At 44.5% G+C, this 22,687-nt stretch overlaps 1 protein-coding gene across 1 annotated transcript in view; it reads left to right on the top strand.

Moving 5' to 3' along the window:
• The first annotated feature begins 168 nt into the window (after positions 1 to 168).
• Positions 169 to 22,687, top strand: part of BORA (BORA aurora kinase A activator) — a 47,272-nt gene continuing 24,753 nt past the window's right edge. Inside the window, exons 1-7 of the mRNA XM_077483127.1 lie at positions 169 to 274; positions 3,090 to 3,259; positions 6,641 to 6,747; positions 8,628 to 8,673; positions 9,260 to 9,341; positions 10,515 to 10,580; positions 22,192 to 22,248. Coding sequence (XP_077339253.1) covers positions 3,113 to 3,259; positions 6,641 to 6,747; positions 8,628 to 8,673; positions 9,260 to 9,341; positions 10,515 to 10,580; positions 22,192 to 22,248 — 505 coding nt within the window. The 5' untranslated portion in view covers positions 169 to 274; positions 3,090 to 3,112. The remainder of the gene's footprint in view (positions 275 to 3,089; positions 3,260 to 6,640; positions 6,748 to 8,627; positions 8,674 to 9,259; positions 9,342 to 10,514; positions 10,581 to 22,191; positions 22,249 to 22,687) is intronic.

The following is a 22,687-nucleotide window of genomic DNA, read 5'->3' as shown; positions in this document are numbered from 1 at the left end:
ATAGCCGTGAAGAGGAAGTTGTGGGTAGTTCGCATGGTGACGGGGGGCGGAGACCCATTCGAATTTGTATGGCGGATACTCAGTCATTGGGCGACCTTAGGATTGTGGTAGCTCCGCCCCATGGCCGCCGTGTGATTGGTAAATTACTGCAGGGAGTAGCGTTGATTGGTTGCGTGTGGTGAGCTCTAGTTACACAGGAAAATTGTGGAAGAGGACGAGCGTGTTTAAGCGGCGGGCCGACAGGCGGGAGGTTCGGGGCTGCATTGGAGGCCTGGTGAGGATGTGTGTATTGTTTATTATCACACCTACAGGGAGCGAGCTCTTCTCTGTACACATATACTCCGCTATGGAGTCACATGAGGCCTTGGGCTAGCAGGACCCCTGTGTGTGGAAGGGTAAAGTATATCGAAAGACAGTTTATTTTACTTTGGGGTGAAGCTCCTGTCCCCTTGCAGAAATTCCCCTTCACTTCCTGTCCTAGAGACACAAAAGGAAGTCAGAGGATATTTTTATACTGCAGGGATATGCAATTAGTGGACCTCCAGTTGTTGCAGAACTACAAGTCCCATAATGCCTCTGGGTGTCAGGCTTGTGGCTGTCAAAGACTTGCTATGCCTCATGGGACTTGTAGTTCTGCAATAGCTGGCGTTCCGCTAATTGCATATCCCTGCAGATCTAAATCTCCTCTTAGGCTCCATTTGCAGTTTGTGTGCTTCCAGCAGTGATTTGCTCTGTTAGGATGGATAGCTGCGACCACCACTGACATGTCATTGAAATACACAGCGCTAGAGGACCGGTCTAGCTGCTCGCAGGTGGAAACCGCTGCAGGAATCGCAGACTCCTGCCTCTGGCTTTTGCACCAGTGCTGGTTGCTAGTGCGAATGTAGCCTTAGACATTGTTATCTAGCAGTGATGGTAAAGCTTGGCACCCCAGATATTTTTGGAACTACGTTTCCCATGATGCTCCACTACACTGCAGAGTGCATGAGCATCATGGGAAATGTAGTTCCAAAACATCTGGGGTGCCAAGGTTCACCATCACTGGCCTAGAGGGTGTGATCTTCTTTCCTGCAACCAAGAAAATCGCTTGATTCCCTCATCAAGACATTCAGCGTAGTAGCCAGGAGAATACAGTGATCATTGCTAGAGGCAATAATCTGCCCATAGTTTGAATTTCAGCAGGTCCCTGCTGAACCAGCTGAGATTCAAACCATCTATTGGCAGCTCTAGCCTTCGGTGAATGAGGGTGGGCAGGCTGCTGTGTTGCGATGTGGTGAAACCCTACTTCAGAACAAGAGAATGTCACCAAGGAGCTCCAGAACTGGTCCAAAGCTTTATTCAGCGATCACATCGGATTGCCACATTTCTAAGCCACGCAGGACCCCTTTATCAGACATATGATGTCACGTGCCTGATGAAGGGGGACCTGCATAGCTCCAAAACTTTGTAATGATGTGATCGCTGAATAAAGCTTTGGAGATCCTTGGTGTGCTGGTGACATTCTCTTGCTCTGATTTGACACGGTTCCATTTGTTGGTCACTTCAGCACCCACTTATATGCACAACCGTTTCTACAGGAATGTGTGCATTGGGAATGGCGTGTTAAATGCTGCCTCTGGACAAAGCAGCACTCTGTGCTATGGCTGCATACAACCTGAATGATTCAAACCCTGTCCATGAAAAATGGATATTGAGGACTTTCACTATTGGATATTTGTTTATTGAACAGCACTTGTTGTCATTGTGGATCACCTTACTTACTTTTATTGGATGAACTTTTTTCATTGCTATTTGCACTTTATTTGTGAATTTGCAATTTTTTGCACATATTTATGTAAGTGTGGGCTAATTACTACACTATATGTGTGATTTTGCACTTTTGGTCACTATCAGTATTAATTTGCACATTGTTGGATTTTGCACATTATTTTGTACATTTACCTATTATTAATTTATATATTATTTACTCATGGTAGGATAGTGTGAACATTAATTAATTTATCATTAGCAGGTAGCGCTACATATCCTTGCTTTAATAATCCTTATGTAGTTACGTTTGTAGGTGAGGTTGAAAAAAGATACAAATCCAACCTACGTGTGTTTGTTTTTGTTTTTTATGTCAGTATTGCATTGTATATCCCTGTATGTTGTGGTCGTTCGGGTGCTTATCTAATTGTTTTTTTTTTTAATTATCGATGCTCCCCGCTGAGACCACCACCTGTGGAAGTACAGAGACCAGAGTCTTCCAGAGCGGGAGAATTATTGTTTTTTTTTTTTGTACATTTATTAGTGAACCCTCTCAATTCAGCCACAACATTTAAAAAAAAAAAAAAAAATGATTGCACTACCAGGTCAAGCAAAACTAGCAACTTTCATTTAAAAAAAAAAAAAGTACAAATTATATATATATATATATATATATATATATATATATATATATATATATATATATATATATATATATAATTTTATATTTATTTTACTAGTTAAATGCTACAAACCAATATTATTCCAATGGAATGGAGGAAAAAGAAAACACACTCTGATAGCTTCAAGAACCATTTCTATATATTAGCATTTTTTTCAAATACATACATGGGAAATGAGGTAACCAGTAAATGTGCAAGTACCAAAAGCAAAAACAAAGCTTATATATAGAGATATATCTATATGCTTATACCCACATATAGATATACAGTTCTAACACAAACTCTGGGGGAAGGGGGCAGAATTGTTTTATCTCTGGAGTTGATCCCCTTTTTAATGCATGTCAATATTCTGTTTGCTTTTTCTGGTTTCTTTGAGCTGAGGCCACTTTGATAATGCACAACAGAGACACTGCATGGTGCATGTATAGGGTGCTGGAAATTGACCCAAAGCCTCCTGTGATGCCTTATGTCTGTTTTTCCTGGAAGCTTCAGGCTAGGGGGTGACATCCTTGCCTGGAAGTGTGTGGCGAGGACCTGAGTTCTACTGATTATTTAAACTAAAATCTGCATTTTTAGTTGATCTTTACCTCCTCCCCTTTGTTGTGTGGTGTGTGGGTTTTTTTTTTTTCTATTAAACTTTTTTTCTTTATTTGTGCACAGGCATCAGTTGATTCCTTTCTGAAATGGGTGATGCTCATGCTCAGTTAACCCCAGAAACTCCAGGACAGAAAGCAGTTCTTAACCCTTTTGAGAGTCCAAATGATTACTGCAGCTTAAATGAGCCATTTGTTTCCAGTCCATCCCTGTTCAAACCTGAGAAGCCCTCAGCTGTAAGTATCTAATGAAAACTCTTTTTTTATATATATATATATATATATATATATATATATATATATATATATATATATATATATATATATATATATATATATATATATATATATATATAATTTTTTTTATGATTATATACGTAAATAATAGTGCACATCTACTTACCGTAAATACTCGAGTATAAGCCGAGATTTTCAGCCCTTCTTCTTTTTATTTTTTTTTTATTTTTTTTTTTGGCTGAAAGTGCCCCCCTCGGGTTATACTCGAGTCACCACCATCTGCCTACCTGATCAGGCATGTCATGTAGGCAGACGGTGGCCAGCGTGTCATAAAAACATACGGCGGCCATGCCAGTATTTAAAAGTCGTGCCTCCTCCTCGTCTGTGATAGGCAGAACACTCAATTTCCCAGCAGTCAGTTTTCAGCCTATCACGGACATCCCCTCATCCTCATACCTCAGACGAGGATGAGCGGATGTCCGTTATAGGCTGAAAACTGACTGCTGGGAAATTGAGTGTTCTGCCTATCACAGACGAGGAGGAGGCACGGCTTTTGAATACTGGAATGGCCGCCGTATGTTTTTATGACACGCTGATCGGTGGCTGCAGATGGGCACACGGAGGCATGCACAGGACACAAAGGATGAAGATTAGCACAGGTAGGCTGCAATGGACACAGGGAGGTATACACAGGACACAGTGAGGTAGGCAGATCTGCACAGGACACAGTGAGGTAGGCAGATCTGCACAGGACACAGTGAGGTAGGCAGATCTGCACAGGACACAGTGAGGTAGGCAGATCTGCACAGGACACAGGGAGGCATGTAATAGACACAGTGAGACATGCAGCTGCAGATGGGCATTGTTGACCCTCTTTGCCACTTACAGTAGTTGCTGCATTTCCCACCCCCGGCTTATACTCGAGTCAATATTATTTTCCCAGTTTTTTTGTGGTAAATTAGGGGCCTTGGCTTATATTCGGATCGACCTATACTCTAGTATATACGGTACTATGCAAGAAATTAAATGCAGAAAATTTATCAATATACAATCATTCAGTAAATTGAATAGTCCGTAATGTTCAATATGGAAATAAGTCCATGTGCCTGCCAATGAAACCATATAATGATTGAATGTAGGGTTATACCAACACTAGTATCAGTGCTGATGCCGAGCATTTGCACAAGTATTTGTGAAAATGCTCCGATGCCTGGGCAGTCAGGGTGAAGCTACAAGCATCTCTCCCTCTCTCCCTCCATTGTATGCAGGCTGTAGAGCGAAGGAAGGAGCAGGTAAATATGTAATTTATCGGCTCCTTCTCTGAATGAGCAGAGTTGGTAATCACAGACCATCCATTCATAACTGAGCATCATAAACTTTTGTTTGCACTGTCTTTATGAATGAGGAGGAGCCTCTGTCTCCTGTCCATTCATGTTCAGTGCAGCTGAGGCTGCAGAGAAAGGGACTTGAATCATATCACACATCATACCCATGCAATGCGACTTACTTTCTTGGTATCTTTAACTTTTGACACCCAAAAATGGATCACATGAACAGTGTGACTGCGATGCAGGAAGTGCACCCTTTTAGTTTTTTTTTTTTTTTTTTTTTTTGTGTCTCAAACATCGTATCAGTGTGAACTGAGCCTAAAACTCAAAACTTAGGAGGTTCTAGTTTTGTGCTGGGTCATTGTATGTGTTTAAACACTGCCAACCCTAGCAACTTTCAATGGTACTTTCTGCACATGGATCTCTTAACTTGGCAGAGAAGGCATTAAGAAAATAAAAAAATAAACATTTAAACACTCCTCACCATGCAGCACTGATGTGCATCCTTTAAAATGATTTTTCAATTTTTTTTAAAAAATTTTTTGTTCGCTTACCTGATTTTATGCCTATATCTAATTTTTTTTTTAATTACATTTTTCATTGACAAAAATTGCCCACGCAGGGGCTAAACATTTACCCACACAAGGGCAAATCCTCTGATGCGGCAACTGACCACAACAGGGCACATCTTATAACCTAAACAGTCTGCCTCTGAAGCAGCAACAGTCGGCAACAGGGCAGAACACTAAGAACACAACCTTACTTATCTATACTTCCGCCTTTTTAGTGGCTGTGGTGATGTACATCATTTTCAGTTTGCATTGGCTCCTAGGAGATGTTTCATCAGTCCCAGAAGGCAATGGACAAAATATTGGTCAGCTTGACATGGCACCATTTAACATGTGGCTATAACAAAATTTTGAGTATAGCCTCAGGTATTCATTAATACAAGATTCAGGACCCAAACAGTCTCTCTCCGACGACCCCCCCCATTTGGGTCCTCTTGCTAGTCGAGTTGGTCCAGTTGGGTGAGCATGTTTTCCTTTTTTGAATATTGCTTGTAAATTTCCACTCAAGGTTAATTTTGCATTGTGTATATATTTTTACTGTATTATCTGTTCTACAGACCACCCCTCCTAAAGAAGCGGTTTATACTGTGAAACCAGTAGAAGAATTTTTTTTATACTCCACTTCAAATATATAATTGTCGGGGGGGGGGTGTTGTTTTTTTTTATTTTATTTTTTTATTTGTATTAAAATTTAGATTTTCATCTCATCTGTGTTATTGTATCAGTACCGAGATATATAACCACCTAAAGTGGTTTTTGGTGGACTATGTTGGTCAGCGTCAGCAACTGCCCACATATGTCCACCTTCTTGATTCCTATGTGTGGCTATAAGAAATCTTTGGTCAGCTTGACATGGCAATGCTCCCGTTAAATTTAGCCACGGAAGGATTTATTCCCTTAATGACCAGGCCTCTTGAGGTTGGAGAATGTAAACAACATCTTCTGTCTGTTATCCCACGGTGTACAGAACCATTGTACGCCATGCTATGGCATGCGATATCAGGAAGGGAATGACGGACCGAAGATGTTTACATTCTCTGGAACTGCACCCCCACCGCTGTGCTCAATGGTATCCTTTTGTAGTGCAGGGCCCCCCTGGTGCTCGCCAAGTTTCCTGTAACTTTTATGGTTCAGGAACAGTGCTGTGCCAAGCTGACCATGATTTGACTTGGATGCCAATGTTAAATGTTACAGCAGCAGTGCCATGTCAAACTGGCAGGTATATGCTGGGTAGCCAGCATACACGGAATCCAGCAAGGACACTGCAGCTTCAGATGCCCACACTGGAGATGGCCGCACAGTGCAGAAACTTCACAAAGTAAGAAAACTATGCTGCACAAATAGAAAACTGGGCATAGTTTACAGCATACCTTTTTGTTACATTGCACGTGGCATGAGAATTCATATTTCGGGCAGAACGCCGCTTTTAGAACCACTAAGTATTCTACTAAGCAAACTTATTTTATTTATTTTTTTTCCCCCAGACTCCTCATCAGTTTAAATGGTCAATTGATCAGCTTGCTGCAATATATCCTGTTGAGATTGATCCTGAGGATATACATCGCCAGGCTTTATATTTGAGCCATGCCAAGTAAGTTTGTGTCTATAATGACCTCTGTTTTATACAGCATAATATCCTGGCAGCTATAGCTGCACGATTCTGGCTAAAATGAGAATGACAATTTTTTTTTCGCTTAGAAGATAGATCACGATTCTCGCGGTGTATCATCTTACACATTAAAACAAAAAAATGAAAGTGTTTTTTTTTCCCAAAAAATTGCATTTGAAAGACTGCTGGGCAAATACAGTGTAACATAAAATATTGCAGCAATTGCCATTTTATTTCCTTGTGTGTGTGTGTGTGTGTGTGTGTGTGTGTGTGTGTATATATATATATATATATATATATATATATTTAAAATGTTTGGGGGTTCCAAGTAATTTTCTAGCAAAAAATATTGATTTTTTTTAACGTAAAGAAATGTCAGAAAAAGATTGACATTAAATGGTTAAACTTCCTGCATTTACACTGGTTGAAAGCTTGGAAGTCTGCCCAGATTATTTGTTTACACAAGAAGTTCTATTCCTTTGATCTAAGAAGTAAGCCTTAGTTACAATATTTTAAGTTCTACACTTGGCAGATTGCCCTGGATGCTTTCTTATGACAGCTGAGTGAGCAGATAATCTCTCCACTTGTTTTATATGAAAGAATCGCTTACTCTCAGCAGGAGAGATCGTCAGAGGAGGTGAATCGAGATCGCCATTTTAAATATTTATTTTTTTTTTTTATTTTTTTTTTTTTATAACGATTAATCGTGCAGCTGTACCTGTGTCTTGTTCATAAAATGTAACTAGGTTCTTTTTGAAGCAGTTAATTTTTAAGTCAAATTATGTTTGGTAGAGTTTGTTACCATTTAAAGGATAAGTTCACCATGTTGCATATACCACCTGGTTTTTAGGTTGGAACATGTAACCTGTTCCCCCGCTGCCCTCTTTCTGTGACGGCAGTATGGCAAGTTCTCTGTATGAGCTGTCACTTTTTGAAAACTGCGTCGCCGCACGGGGCGCAGTAATGTGAATAAATGCACAAGTACCGCCATCCTTTTGTGGCTGTCGGCTTGTAGTTCTCAATGAAGTAACATGACATTGTGGTAGCTCGTTGATGCGTCATGTCAGTGTGAAACAGCCTACCGGTATGATGTATAGGCAGAAAGCTCACACTGACTGTCTGCTGGAGACCTGCATGGAATCAGAGATCTGCTGATCACTGGTGCAATGCTTTCCAGCAAAAAAAAAAAAAAAAAAAAATTGGTAAATGCATCCCTCCTTTTGTTTTCGCAAAAAAAAACGCAGAGATGCTCAAATGGCACAAAAAGAATGCTCTACTTGTAGGAAAAAAAATGTGTACATTTTGTTTGGGTGCAGCGTTGCATGCCCGCACAATTGTCGGTTAAAGTGACGCAGTGCCGAATCACAAAAAAATGGCCTGGTCATTCGGCAGCCAAATCTTCTGGGTCTGAAGTGGATAAAATGCATGCCGGGTTAGGTGCAGTGTATGGAGTTATCAGTATGAACCGCTATAATCTTCGTGCAACCCCTACATCTGTTCAAACAAGTGTTGCCATGCTGGCACTAGATTTCACGTGTCAGTGTCTGACATGTAAACTGTACTGTACACATACAGTATGGACTGTTGCAAAAAAATGGAAAGTGTGGGTCTGTTTTTGAAATTAATAAAAATGTAGCTTTTCACTAAGGACCTTGCATTTTGTGCTGCCCAAATGTTCGATGGGCTCCGTGTTTTAGGATTTAGTTAATAGACGTAGCATTCAGCCCACCTAAAGATAAAAATAATTTGCAAGCTTGACGGGTTTTCCACATAAGACTTTCAGTCATTCTTGCTTTTGACTTGATCCCTACAGTTGTATACAAATACTGTGACATTGTCTCATTAGTCTTATTATTATTTAGGACGGACAAGGAAGTAGAGGACCGAAGACAAAAGGCTATTGAAGAGGTAACCACTGCTGGCACAGATGTTTTGGGGTGTTTTTTATGAACTTTTTTTGTATATATTTTTTCCAGCTACTGTATTTATATTATAATATATCTATATCTATATCATAATTTATTTTATCTTTTTTTTTTTTTTTTTTTTTTTTTTTTTTTTTTTTAACATGACATGTTACACACTATTTTTTTTTTCCAATAAAAATATCTTGTATGTGTGAGCTACTGCAAAATGCCTGCTGTCAGGCTTACAGGGAGTGATGATTTCTGGCACACTGTTATGTGATGGGCTTACAGGCCAATCAATAGGCCTAAATACTAAGTACTGGGAGGTCACCTGTGTTCCCCTCTCCTAAAAGTACAAGGAGTGGAATTTAGTAAAAGGAGAACAGGCCGAATCTGGAGCAGTTGTGTATGGCAACCAAGCCACTTTTCTTTTTTATTTATTTTTTTTCTTTCTCTACTGGTCCTTTTCTTGATCATGGCTCTGCCTTCATGCATTGTGAACAATAGTGTTTGGAATGTCTACATTTTATATATCATTTTACTTATACTTATTGCTCATATATTTGTATCTAACATTTCTATTGTAGTTTTTTACAAAAAGAGTAATTGTTCCTTCACCTTGGACCCAACATGAAGGCAAACAAGCTGCTCAGTTTCATTCAACAAAATGTAGGTCTTCGTGTGTGTGTGTGTGTGTGTGTGTGTGTGTGTGTGTGTGGGGGGGGGTTTATTGTGTGTTGTTTTTTTTTTTTTTTTTTTAACAATTTCGTGTTTCTGCACACCAGTTTAAGTAAAACTGAACTCAAGGACAGCAGCTGAATACATGCATTGGAAAGGTTTTCTCATGTTGGGTGACTTTGTATTTCCACAAATTTAACCCTTTCACGCCTAATCTAATGCCTAAGCACAATTTTGCAATTTCGACATGTGTCCATAAAACTACATATCATCACAACTACTTTGCATCTAGGTGGATTATACCCCCCCTTTTTATTTTTTTGGCACTAGGATGTGAGAGCTGCTGGCTCAGGCTCTCAGTGGCTGAGACAACTGTCCCGGTCCAACTTTCTGGGTGGATACTGACCATATTGTTTGGGATCTTTTCAGAGCAAGGACCAGCTCTGTGACACTTTAGCCCGCTGTCTGCTGAGAACGGGTCACAGGCATGCAGAACAAACTGCACTGATATTTAGTAAAAGTATAGCCCAAAAAAGCTTGGGTTATACTTCTCCCATTGTCTTATTATCCCTTTTTTTTTCTTTCTTCATTGGCTGACTTTGACAGCAGTGGGAGCCAATGAGGAGTAGAGTCCCGGACAGCTAAGTATTAGGGGGGCTACTGCACACAGAAAGCATTAAGATGGGGGGGGGGGGGGACCTTCTGCCTTTTACAATCCCTTTAACTGAACAAGCTAAAAGATAGAAGCTGGTTACCATGCACAGTCGCACCAGATTTTGCACTCGCCAGTTTTAGTAAATCAACCCCAAAATGTCTATTGCTGTCCTCTGTTCCTTTCTACTACCTTTTTTCCTACTTGCTGTTTTCACAAAAAGCAGACTTTATACCTCCTTGCAGGTTTTCAGTCACAAGGGGTGGTCATCTTCAATTGTAGGAAGAATTACAAAGACTTTCCAAATCCTACACCTGGTTCAGTAGTCGTGTATGTCTAAATTACTGCAATAGCCAGGATTCTACATGGTCTCCTGTATACCTGCCTCTCTAACTAATAAGAAATGCTAATGAGGTATGCCCCCCCCTTACATAATGAATATTGTATCTCAGTATGCCTTGAAGACCTCTTATGTTATATATGGTTTTTTTTTTTTTTTTTTTTTTCTTTAGGTGTTGATCTGAACTACGAATCGCCTCTTAGGAGAGCACAAACTATAACCACTGGAAAAAGTACAGGTAACTGACAATTAGCCATGACAAGGTGTGTGTGTGTGTGGGGGGGGGTTTAAGGAGGGGTAAAGTTTGACTCGCCCCACTATGCGCCTGTCTGATGGAACCCTGTCCGAGGGTGTGCCTACCAGAGGCGTGAATTCTAGTGGAAGCCTTATGTTCTTTGAATCCTGCCGTTATATCCCCAGTGTCCCTGTGTGGGAGCAGTAGGGCCTCTCGGGACCTCAACTGTGGCTTTGGCTCTTGTGTGTAGTGATCCTAAATTTTTTTTCTCATATCGTCTTCCAGGACAGCCTTTGAGATATAGGGCTCCTCCCTCCGGGACAGGAAACACGTCAAGCCAATTAAATAAAAGGTGTGGTCCTCCAGGCCCTCCTCAGTTTTTGTGTTTCCTGCCGGACGGGAAGGAGCACGTCTTGGAACTGGTAAGGGGAGCTCCTTCTCAGGGGTTTTACCTGGGGAGAGCGCCTTGATGGACCTGGCCCTTAGCACCCCTCGGTCCGAACGAAGGGAGGAGAGGGTAGCTTTCAGTCCCCGCTGCCATTTAAACGTTCGGAGAGAACGGGACCCCGATACGCGGCAATCTCCCCCTCGGAGCGCTAATCGCTCGTACCTGTCGGTCGGAGGCGGCGGGAGACGTTCGCTCTACCGACCGGCGTTCGGGTACTGTGAGCGGTACGTTCGTAAGAACGCACGGCGTCGGGGCGGAGTTTTTGCGCTCTGGCGTACGGAAGTGGGAGAGACGCACTTCCGCCGGATTCGCGTCATCAGGGGGCGCCGCAGGACCCGTTCCAGTCCTTTGGGCGCGGCGGTGTGACTACAGGGTTGCCTGGAGCAGTGTGAAGGCTCAGAGAGACTGAGTGATACACAGGAACCATGGAGAGTGCGGTTGTGCAGGTGGACTCCGGTTCAACAGGCTCCAGTACCTCTCAGGTAAGCTTGGTGAGGGCAGACCAGGACTTACACTGGGGGGTGGGGGGTCACTCTGACCCGTAGCACCTTCCCGGGGTGGAGAACCTGCTGGTGAAGGGGGGCACTTCCTAAACAGACCCTAGAAGCACAGTGGTGTGGTCAGGGGTGGTATTTTAATGGGACCCTGTTTTTCTTTGTTTTTAGGTTAAACAGGACAGAGCCCAGATACCTTTACCCAGAAGGAAATGTGCCGTGTGTGGGGCTAAGTTAGGCACCGGTTGGGAGAAGCCGCTTTGCCCAGATTGTGTCAGTAGCCTGGTAAAAGAGGACTCGGTGGCAGCTTGTCACAATGTTTTAACATCCGTAAAGGATGAGATTGCATCCACCTTCCAATCTTTTAAAAACATGATGGATAGGATGCAGGGTCCTTCTGTCTCTTTACCCAGAGCCGTGAGTATGCCTTCCTTATCCGAACCAAGTCAGGAGGAGGAGGTGGATAGGGAGAGGTTATCCAGGTCATTAGCCTCCTCTAGGACAGAGTCTACTTCAGAATCTGAGGGGGAGGAAGAGGCCATTAGATCAGCCAGATACAAGCTGTCTTTGGATGATGTGGGTGACCTCCTCAAGGCTATATATGACACCTTAGAGATCAGAGAAGAACAGGTCCAGCTTTCAAAACACGACATGATGTATCAAGGGTCGAGTGTAATGAAAGACAGGGTATTCCCCGTCCATAAGTCGCTAGTGGAGGCGATTCTGCTGGAGTGGGAACAACCGGAAAAAAGGCCATTTTTTTCAGGTAGCCTTAGAAGGAGGTTCCCTTTTGAATCGGATGCGGTGCATCCCTGGAACAAGGTTCCCAAATTAGACGCTCCCTTGGCTAAGGTCTCTAAGAAGACAGATTTGGCCTTTGATGATATGGGTTCACTCAGGGACCCTATGGATAAGAGGGGAGATCTGCTGCTCAAGAGAGCCTGGGATGCCTCTTCCATCGGGCTTAAACCGGCCCTAGCAGCTACCTGTGTGGCCAGAAACTTGGTGTTGGCTTACACAGTTACAATCACATATTTCTGCAGGTACTTCTAGGCAACAGCTGTTGAAGTCCTTTCCGCTACTGTTTAAAGCGGTGGGCTTTTTAGCGGATGCCTCGGCAGAATCAGTCAAACTGGCTGCTAGATCAGCAGCACTAGTGAACGCTGCCAGAAGGGCCGTTTGGCTTAAGACCTGGTCAGGAGACACAGCTTCAAAACTAAAGTTGTGTGGATTACCCTTTTCAGGGGACCATTTGTTTGGGCCCGGCCTGCAAGAGGCGTTAGAGCGCACGCAGGATAGGAAGAAAGCTTTCCCAGAAAGGAAAAAGAGACCTGAAGGGAAACGCCTTTTTCGAAGCCCCAGGCAGCAAAACCTGCAGGAAAGGGAGGTTCGCCCCAAAAAGCATTGGACGGGTCACAAGGGAAGAGGCAGAGGAGGTATCTTATTCAATCCTCCTCAACCCTCCCCTAAAACCCAGTGACTCCTGCGTCCCGGTGGGAGGAAGACTGGGGAAGTTCCTCCCACAGTGGGAAGCTTCAACCGAAAGTCCGTTCATTCGAGATCTTGTAAGGAACGGCTACAGGTTGGAGTTTGGTTCAGTTCCCCTCCCGAACTTTCAAGTAACAAGGTTACCAAGGGACCAAGAGAAAGCAGAGGCTTTGGCTCTTCTTCTGGGGGATCTGGTGGACCAAGAAGTAATGGTGCAGGTACCTCAGGAGGAGCGAGGCTTGGGGGTTTACTCCCACGTATTCGTGGTAAAGAAACCTTCGGGGAAGTTCAGGTTAATACTGAATCTCCGTCCCCTGAACAGATTTATAAAATACAAGCGGTTCCGGATGGAGTCAATCTTCTCGGTAACCAAATTCCTGTTTCAGGGCTGTCACATGGCCACAGTGGATCTCAGGGATGCATATTTGCATATCCCGATTCATCCGGAATCTCAGAGATTTCTCAGGTTGGCGGTGAGGTTGAACACGGGGGTGTTACACCTCCAGTTTCGAGCTCTCCCCTTCGGGCTTTCAGCCTCACCAAGAGTCTTTACAAAAGTTCTGGCAGAGGCACTGGCCCCATTAAGGCTCAAGGCTATAACAGTGATCCCATATCTGGACGATCTACTGTTCATAGCCCAGTCGGCCCAACAGCTGCAGAGGGACATACAGGAGGCCTTGGTTTTCCTGCGCTCACTGGGGTGGCTGATAAACCAGGAAAAATCCCAGCTGACCCCCTCACAGGAGGTCCTGTATTTAGGATACAGGATTTCTTCAGTGGAAATGAGAGTATTTCTTCCGGAGGAGAAGATCGGCAAGCTAGAGCAGGCGGTAGCCCAGCTTCAATCTGGTCGGGAAGCCCAGATCAGGGAGGTGATGAGAGTCCTAGGGTTGATGACATCATGCTTTCCAGCGGTGGCCTGGGCAAGACATCATCAGCGTCCTTTACAAAGACTCATGCTCCGTTATTGGGATGGCAGGCAGGAGAGCCTGGATCAGGTTATGCCCCTATCCTCGGCAGTCAGGAGGTCTCTTTGGTGGTGGCGGGCCCAGGTCAACCTAGACAGGGGTCTTCCCTGGTCCCCACAAGCTACGGTGGTGGTCACGACCGATGCCAGTGCGCTGGGTTGGGGTGCCCACCTAGAGGGAACCTTAGCCCAGGGTTCCTGGTCGAACCTAGAGACAGGTCGTTCCTCAAACCAGAAGGAACTTCTGGCAGTCTGGAAAGCTATAGAAACATTCCAGTCCCGGTTACATGGCAGGGATCTGCAAGTTCGCTCAGACAATGTGACAGCAGTAGCCTACCTGAACAAGCAAGGGGGAACCAGAAGCCCTGCTCTGCAGGTAATTGCGGACAAAATCTTCTGCTGGGCAGAGAAGAATTTGTCCTCAATATCAGCCATTCACCTAAAGGGAACCCAGAATTTCCTGGCCGACTTTCTCAGTCGCCAGAAGATAGGTCAGGACGAGTGGGCCCTCAACAAGGAAGTGTTCGAGGAGATCGTGTCATGCTGGGGAAGGCCAGAAATAGACCTATTTGCAACAGAAGGCAACAGGAAGGTGACACAATTTTTTTCGGTTCACCCACAGGATCGGGCCAGGGGGATAGACGCCCTTGCCAATCCATGGATGTTTGGCCTGTGTTACGCCTTTCCTCCCGTAAGGATGGTGGCGGAGGTTCTGCAGAAGTTCCGTTCGGAAACTACGGACCTCATTTTAGTAGCTCCTTTTTGGCCAAGGAGACCCTGGTTTGCCAGCATAAAGAGATTGGCCGTACATCCTCCGCTGTTTCTACCAGTCAGGGAGGACTTACTTTCCCAGGGGCCGATCCTGTGCCCTCAGATAGAGAGGCTCAAGCTTGCGGCCTGGTATCTGAGGAACAAATCTTAAGGTCACAGGGTTTCTCAGAGAGAGTGATTAGGACCTTGTTAGAATGCCGTAAACCTGTTACTAGGGCAATTTACGCCAAGGTAGGAAAGAGGTTTAATTCCTGGTTGCGAGAACAGGGGATTGCAAGTCCCGGGGTCCCGGCAGTCCTAGATTTTCTACAGGCAGGGGTAGAACTGGGCCTATCTATCAGCACTCTAAAGGTACAGGTGGCGGCCTTAAGTGTTTTCCTTCAGTCCTCCCTTCAGCAGAATCCATTTGTCAGGAACTTCTTCAAGGCTCTATCTAGATCCAGGCCTGTGAGAATGAAGTCCTGTCCTACTTGGGATTTGGCCTTGGTTCTTAGAGCTCTGACCCAAGATCCATTTGAACCATTAGAGGGGGCTTCACTTAAGTGGATTGTACTAAAGACTGTATTTTTGATAGCGATCACGTCAGCTAGAAGGGTCAGTGATCTACAAGCGCTCTCGGTCAGAGAGCCATTTCTGTTAATCTTAGAGGACAGGGTAGTACTTAAGACTGATCCTAGTTTTCTTCCTAAAGTGGTGTCCACTTTTCATAGGACACAGGATATTATTTTGCCAACTTTTTTCTCAACCTCAGACAAGGATGAGGCGAGATCTTTAAGTTTGTTAGACGTCAGGAGAAGTCTATTGATTTTTTTAGAAGCCACTAAGGTCTTCAGGAAGTCAGACTCACTTTTTGTTAATTTTTCGGGCGCCCGCAAGGGCTGCAAGGCGTCCAAAGCGTCTATCGCCAGGTGGATACGAATGGCGATAGTTAAAGCCTATGAGTTAGAGGGGAAGCAGGCACCCTTAGTTAAGGCGCACTCTACAAGGGCGGTTTCCGCATCATGGGCAGAGAGGGCTGGAGCCTCTCCGGAGGAGATCTGCAAAGCAGCAACGTGGTCCAGCTACTCAACGTTCGCAAGACATTACCGTCTGGATTTATGGTCTGATAAAGAGCAGACTTTTGGACGTAAGGTCCTCCAGGCAGTGGTCCCGCCCTGACAAGGTGAGCTCCTTGCTTATCATCTCAAAGGCTGTCCTGGAAGACGATATGAGAAAACCGGAGTTAGACTTACCGGTAACTCTTTTTCTAGGAGTCTTCCAGGACAGCCTGGCTTCCCACCCAAAGTTGTTTAAATTGGACTAAGTGGTGAGGATGTGTATTAACATGATTGTTAGTGTGTTATGTCTTTCAGAGCCTCCCGGCGGTTCTTGGAGTAAAACTGAGGAGGGCCTGGAGGACCACACCTTTTATTTAATTGGCTTGACGTGTTTCCTGTCCCGGAGGGAGGAGCCCTATATCTCAAAGGCTGTCCTGGAAGACTCCTAGAAAAAGAGTTACCGGTAAGTCTAACTCCGGTTTTTTTTTTTTTTTTTTGTTCTTTCCTTAAGGGGTTAACTTGCTTGGGGCCCCGGCTGCCATACATTTTAATGTGGGGCTTTATTGACCTTCTATTGGAGCTGCGTGGCATTTTTGCCCCTAATATTCCTGTGTTTTCTTCTTTGGGTTAAAGAAGAACTTCACCAATTTTTTTTTTTTTAAATCTAATTCTGGGACCCTCCCACCAGATATGCGCCATCGAGCCCAGGAGTTGACAGCCCCAGAAGCACAGTGAGTCTGCTGAGGGGTAAATTGACGCAAGTCTAGTGGGGGTTGGGTACCATCAAACCGAGAACCTTTTTAAGTTGGCTTCAATCAGGGAAATGTTTAGGATTCCTTTGAAAGATTTGGCGCAGGATGCCTGCCAGGTCTCCAAGTCCCACTTGTGTTGGAAGTCAGCCTCCCAGGTTGTCATGTAGGAAGATTTGTATGTCTGGAATGTGAGTGACGAATGGATTAGAGATGCCTCCCCTTTGCTCCATGCCCTGCCAACACCAGAGTTCATAAGCTATAAATTTGGTTGGAAGAGGTTAGTCCATCCATAGTTTGTGTAGGAATTGTGAGATTTGCTTGAATCTGAACCTGTTAGAGTTCTGATTTGTGCTAATGCAGTGACAAAGGGTAAAGGGACCCCTGGAGCTGAAGAAATGTCCTATAAGGTACAGGCCTTTATCCAGCCATTTGAAAGATTTAATGTCTAGGCCAGGGAGACAGTCTGGATTGTGAAAAGTGTGCAAGAGGGGCCCTGTTGACACCAGAGCTGGCAGGTTTCAGAGGTTGAGGCATTTGGATAATGTAGGGGCTTGAATTAGAGGTTTGGTTTTTCTGGGGGCACGAAAGTAAGAAGTCCAAGGGGAAGCGAGGAGCTGCCTGTCTTTCTATTCGGATCCAATCCGTTTTTTTTCAAATCTGGAGTATATTGTGGAGAGTTGGGCCAGTCTAGCAGCTAAGTAGTATTTGTGCAAGTGTGGTAATCTGAGTCCTCCCTTTGTGAAGATATAAAGTGTTTTGGGGTATTCTATAGCCTGCGTTTCCCCACACAAATGTGAGTATCTTATTTTAAAAAGGATCTTGGGTGGTCCTTCCTAATGGGCAGGGACCAAAATAAGTATAGAATTCTTGGAAGTAAAGTCATTTTAATGGAGTTTATTCTTCCCAGCCAGGAGAGTTTATTTTTGGACTAGTTCTTAAGGTCTGCTTTTGGTATAAGGGCAGGAAGTTGTAAGTGTAGAGGGAGTCTGTGCGGGCTGTCAAGGTGATTCCTAGGTATCTGAGGATTTACTCCATTCAAACTTTTGGATAAGGGAGGCTGTTTATGGAAGAGAGACATTTTAAGGCTTGCAATTTGGGGTAATTTACCTGGAGACCTGAAATTTTGGAGAATTCTGCTAGGACTTTGCAGAGAGGTTAGGGGGAAGTCAGAAATAAGAGGATATCGTCCACATTTGTGGTTTTGGTCACCAAATGATACCCCTTTTTAATGTTGGGATTTTGGCATATAGCTATGACTAGGGTTGCATTGGTAGGGTTGGCTGTGGGTTCCTAACCAGCAATTTAAATATTGGGCATGGTGTGGCTCCTTAACAGCGAGTTAATTTGGCAGTTAGCAACAAATCTATCCTGTCTTTTTGTGTGTAAAATTTGTTGCCACTCCAGCGTATGGATTTCTCTGCTTTTGTCGTAAGGGCTAAGTTAAGTTCCAGTCTGGCTTTGTCTATTTGGGATGCTGGAGGGATTCTATTAGTGTTGCGCCCGCAGGGCTGCATAAGTCTTCTCCAGTTGTTCAGTGTCCGCCCCTTCCCCCCCCCCCTCCCCCCTCTCTCTCTTGGTTTGGGTGGCTATCTGAATGATTTTGCCCCTGATAAAGACCTTATGGGCAACCCAGAGTTTCATTCAAATGAGATTTTCTCCACATTGTTAAGCTTGAAGTATTCCTGAAGTGATTTATTTATTTCTGTGGCTCTTGTAGAGTCAGAGAATGGATTGATTCAGTCTCCAATGCCCCCGTTTTGGAATGGATAGACATGACTACTAAAGAGTGGTCAGACAAGGCCGTATCTATAATTTGAGAGCTAAGGATGTTGGGGAGAAGGGATGTGGGAATCTGGATATGATCAATCCTGGCGTTTGTGTTTTGGGTGAGAGTAATGAGTGAAGTCCTGTTTTAGAGGGGTTTAATTCTTGACAGACGTCTGCTAGTCCCTGGGCATGAAGTAGCTTGTCTATTTTGTGGCTTGCTCTGGTAGGTTGGGTCAATTGAGCCTTAGGAGGCTTGGATTTATCTAACCCTTGGTCAAATGCCACGTTTGAGTCCCCTTCCAATATGATCATGCCTTCTAAAAGAGAATGAAGGGTGTCTATGAGGAGTTGGAAGAATTTTTCCTTGTCCTTTTATTGGGGGAGTAATGGGATACTAGGGAGTATAGGTGCCCTTCACTAGAAGAAACCCGCCCTCTGGGTCTTTGCAGTCAGAAACTCAAATTTACAGGATTTGGAGATTAGAATTTTTTATTTTGAGAGGAGAGTTTAGGCCCTGGACATTGTGGGTAGCTATTCTAAGAGCATTCTTTGTTGGTCAGCCATGGAGCTCAGGAGGGGTGATGTTGCTGTCTCTACCGTCGCGTAACCTTAGGTGTCAATGAAGAGGATCTCTTGTTGGATTGTCTGGCCTCCCGGTGTGTATCGCTGGAAAAGCATAGGGGTGGATTGCAACATATGTAGGAGTTGGGCACATATAAAGAGGAAAGAATAGTAATGAAATGGTAGTCAGAAAGACAGAGAGAGGTAAGGATCTCCTAGCATAACAGAACTGGGCCCACTACACAGATAAAATAAGGCTCTGACTTATAAAGGATCAGACAACCTAACCCCCAGAGGCCTACTGGAGTCTGAGGGGTAGGTGGAGGCACATGGGGACCACCCCTGGCCAAGGGCACCCCTGTAAATGTTGCATAAGCACTAAACAGCAACTGGTAACAGGAATATAAGGTTATTGAATGGCTCCAAAACTTGTCTGGACAGTCCTTTCTTCCTTCTCCCCTGAGGGGGGCGAAGAAAGGAAGCCCAGAGCTTTTACTGTTGAACTTCACACATCAGGGTGGGAGACCTGCAAAAAATTAGTGTGTCCCTAGAATCCCTAAGGTAAGGATGAGTAAATTACTTCATTCGGGGTTATCGACTTCTTGTGGTTGCAGTACCTACCCAACGCAGCAGCACAGGGGTATAGCAAGTGTTGACTGTGACTTAAAATTTTTGCCATGTGTCTGCACTCCTCTCGGCTGGGTGGGTGTTTCTGCATGGTATAAATGGCCTAGCAAGCCATGGCCTCATGCAGATGAAGGTGGGGGGTTGGATTGATAGAGGGATTTGGGATTGGGAGCAAAACCCAATCAGGTAGGGAGGCTACCCTACACAGTTCGCCCTGCAATGGCTGTCCCAAAGGATCAGATTAGCTCTGAACCTCTGCCCTTATTTGGTATTTCCATTGTCCCAGGAGCACAAACCTTTCCTTTGTGTCAAGGGGGGGGACTTTTCTGTAACTATTTCAGGTGAGATTAACTCCTCAGGGTTCTCGATGACTTGAAACCTGGAATGCAGACAGTCTCCTACCCCTTTGGCATGTGGATGCGGCATCAGAGGAACATCCTCACAATGAGCAAGAGGAAAAGGAGGAAGCTTTTCAGGCTCAGATATCACCTGTAGAGGAGTCCTGTCAGGAGTCATCTTGAGGTCTCCTATACACAAGGCCACAGCATCCTAACAGACATGGTACACGCTAACTTGAAATTACTGCTTCTGGAATCCTCTTACAAAGGTTACTGGATTTAGGTCCTGACAGTTGCTAAAAAAATCCAAATCTTTTCAGGCACTCCTTCACAGGGTATATGATGTATGCCAATTGGGCTCACTGGAAGAAGGTGTTTTCACCACAAAGTAATTTGTTTAGCAGTACCTTTTATGGAGGAGGACTTCTGCTAGAACCATGGCTCTGTCTGTTGACCCTGCTATTTCATGCTAGCATAAGATGGCCTTGGAGAATGAGCTCCTGGATAAAAAGTTAAAGGCCATCTTTAAGGCATCCTTCTCTCTGGTAAGGGTAGCTCTACGGCCGGAGGTGGCTTCAGTGTTCCAGAGAATCAGACAAGGAGATCCTGTCACCTGGCAGCTACTGGAAAATATTCCGTGAGCCTGTTCTTTCCCGGTGCATGCCTTGTAAGATTCCATACGGGAGCATTCATGGGTGGGCACTGATGTACTGGTTGGTCTAACTGTTAGAAGCAAATCGAAGCTGCCCTTTTGGGGATGAATGTTTTAGTACCATTCATAGATTCCTTCATCCAGAAGGTGACTGTGCGGGGAAGAAAAGCATATTCTTGCCCCCAAAGAAGGCAAAGGCATTGGGTCAAAAATCAATGTCTCTTTCAGATTTTAAGAAGAGTTCCTTTCATAAGCAACAATCCAAGCCCCTCTTTTGGAAGAAGACCTGGATGCACAAGTCCTTCAGGTCTGGAGAAGGTCCCCCTTCACAATGAAGAAGCACCACCCCCGCAGAGGTGGGTCTATTGACCATTGCAACTGCCTGGACTCAGGAAGTCCTAGATGACCAAGACTATATCATGGTTTGCTGAGGGAATAAGCAGAGTTTTGCTGCTTTCCTTCTCCACACTTTTACTTTCAGGCCGCGTACACACGCGGGGACTGTTCGCCCAACTTTGTCCGCTGAACAGTGTTTCGGCGGACAGTCCGCCCGTGTGTGGGCTTTCAGCGGACAGTTTCAGCGAACAGTTTGCTGAACAAGGTTTTTCGGAATTTCCGAAAAACTGTCCGCTGAAACTTGGTTTCAGCGAACAGTCCCCTCGTTTGTAGGCTTGTTCGTCAAACTAAGTTCCGCGCATGCTCAGAAAGGATTTACACGCCGAAAGTTGTAATGCAGTGTATAGGACGTTGTATTTTCCGTCCCGTCGTACGTGCCGTTCACGTCATCGCGCACGGTTTCAGCAAACTGTTCGTTCGTCGTGTGTGGGCAAGTCCGTCCATGCTAATTTTGAGCGGACTGTTTGCTGAAACTGTTTGACAGACAAAGTTGAGCGAACAGTCCCCGCGTGTGTACGCGGCCTCAGTTAGTGTTTTTCTTTGCAGCTCTGGAAAAGCTGCTGTCCAAATGGGTCACTCTCTCTCTCCTCCTGGAGGGGGGAGAGGTCTCGCCGTTTTCTATTCCAATTTTGTCTGAAAATATCTGGACTGTTCTGGACCTTGAGGTTATTTAAAAGTACAGAAAATTATGATGGAATCCATCCATTCCTTTCTTGGAAGTACACAAAGGGACACCTGTCTACCATCTCTGTTCTGTTCTTATGATCCACTCCTACTATTGCTTGCTTTAAAGCATAGCTTGACCCTAAAGGGGAAGTTTTAATTTATGCCCTCCTTCCAACCCCCCACCCCTTCTTCTTTTGGAACTTTGGGGGAGCCTAGAAGACTTTATCAGAAGCTCTTTAGGCACTGGGTTCCAGATAAAGCACTTTCCAAACTCTGTATGGATAGCAATTGGCCTCGGAGCACTTTCCAGGTCCAAAGTCGTTTGCTTGCCCTGTCTCTAGAGATTTGCTCCTTAAGTAACTGAGCACTGGAGATGCCCAGATGCCCTATATACTTGGTGCCTTTTTACATTTCTACTTTGGGTTTCTGTTTTAAAGCTTTTCTTGGTGTCTGTGCATAAGTTGTACCCCTCCATTTATGATCATGCTGTCTTAATACTGCTTTGTTACAAGACCTAAGCATTTTGGTAGTGGGAAAGGTTATGGGCTGGCCTACAGTGTGGTTTGTGTGGGTTTTTTTTTTTTTTTTTTTTTTTTTGTGTGTTGTCCTATATTCACTTTTATGTTTTTTTTTCCCCTTTCCCTCTTCAGTTGCTTGTCAGACACAGCTGTCATTACCTGTTGACTTCAATCTGGAGCGAGTACTAGGTGAGTAGATTATTCCTCTGCACCCAGGACTCCATTAGGTTTTCCTTTTTTAGGCTACATTCACACATACAATTGGGGCTAGTGCGAAGTGTAGCAATGGCAATCTTCTTATTCCTGCTGCGGCTAGGTGTAGCCACTGGCCCTGTTCATTTAGGACAGGTTGCTGGCAGCTGCAGCTATTCTCAGCTCTCTGCACAGCCAGCGCTTACCTGTGGTGATCGCTGCTAGACGCACACCACCAGGGATCGCTGCAGGTAATCGTTGGCAATGCAGAGAGCTGCAAATAGCTGCTGCCGTCAGCAACTTCTCCAATATGATAACCGGGGCTGGTGGCTGCACCAGGAATCGGAAAATTCCTGCTGCTACAGGCCCTGTGCTTCATTTGGCCATCCTATTTTTTTGATATAACATATATAATTTTTTATTTTATTTTTTCCCC

Source organism: Lithobates pipiens, unplaced genomic scaffold, assembly GCF_037356315.1.
Source record: "Lithobates pipiens isolate NorthernLeopardFrog02 unplaced genomic scaffold, aLitPip1_a1.2 Scaffold_16, whole genome shotgun sequence".
Taxonomy (NCBI): Eukaryota; Metazoa; Chordata; class Amphibia; order Anura; family Ranidae; genus Lithobates; species Lithobates pipiens.
Note: the sequence above shows the minus strand (reverse complement) of the source record. Positions and strands in the feature narration are given on the sequence as shown.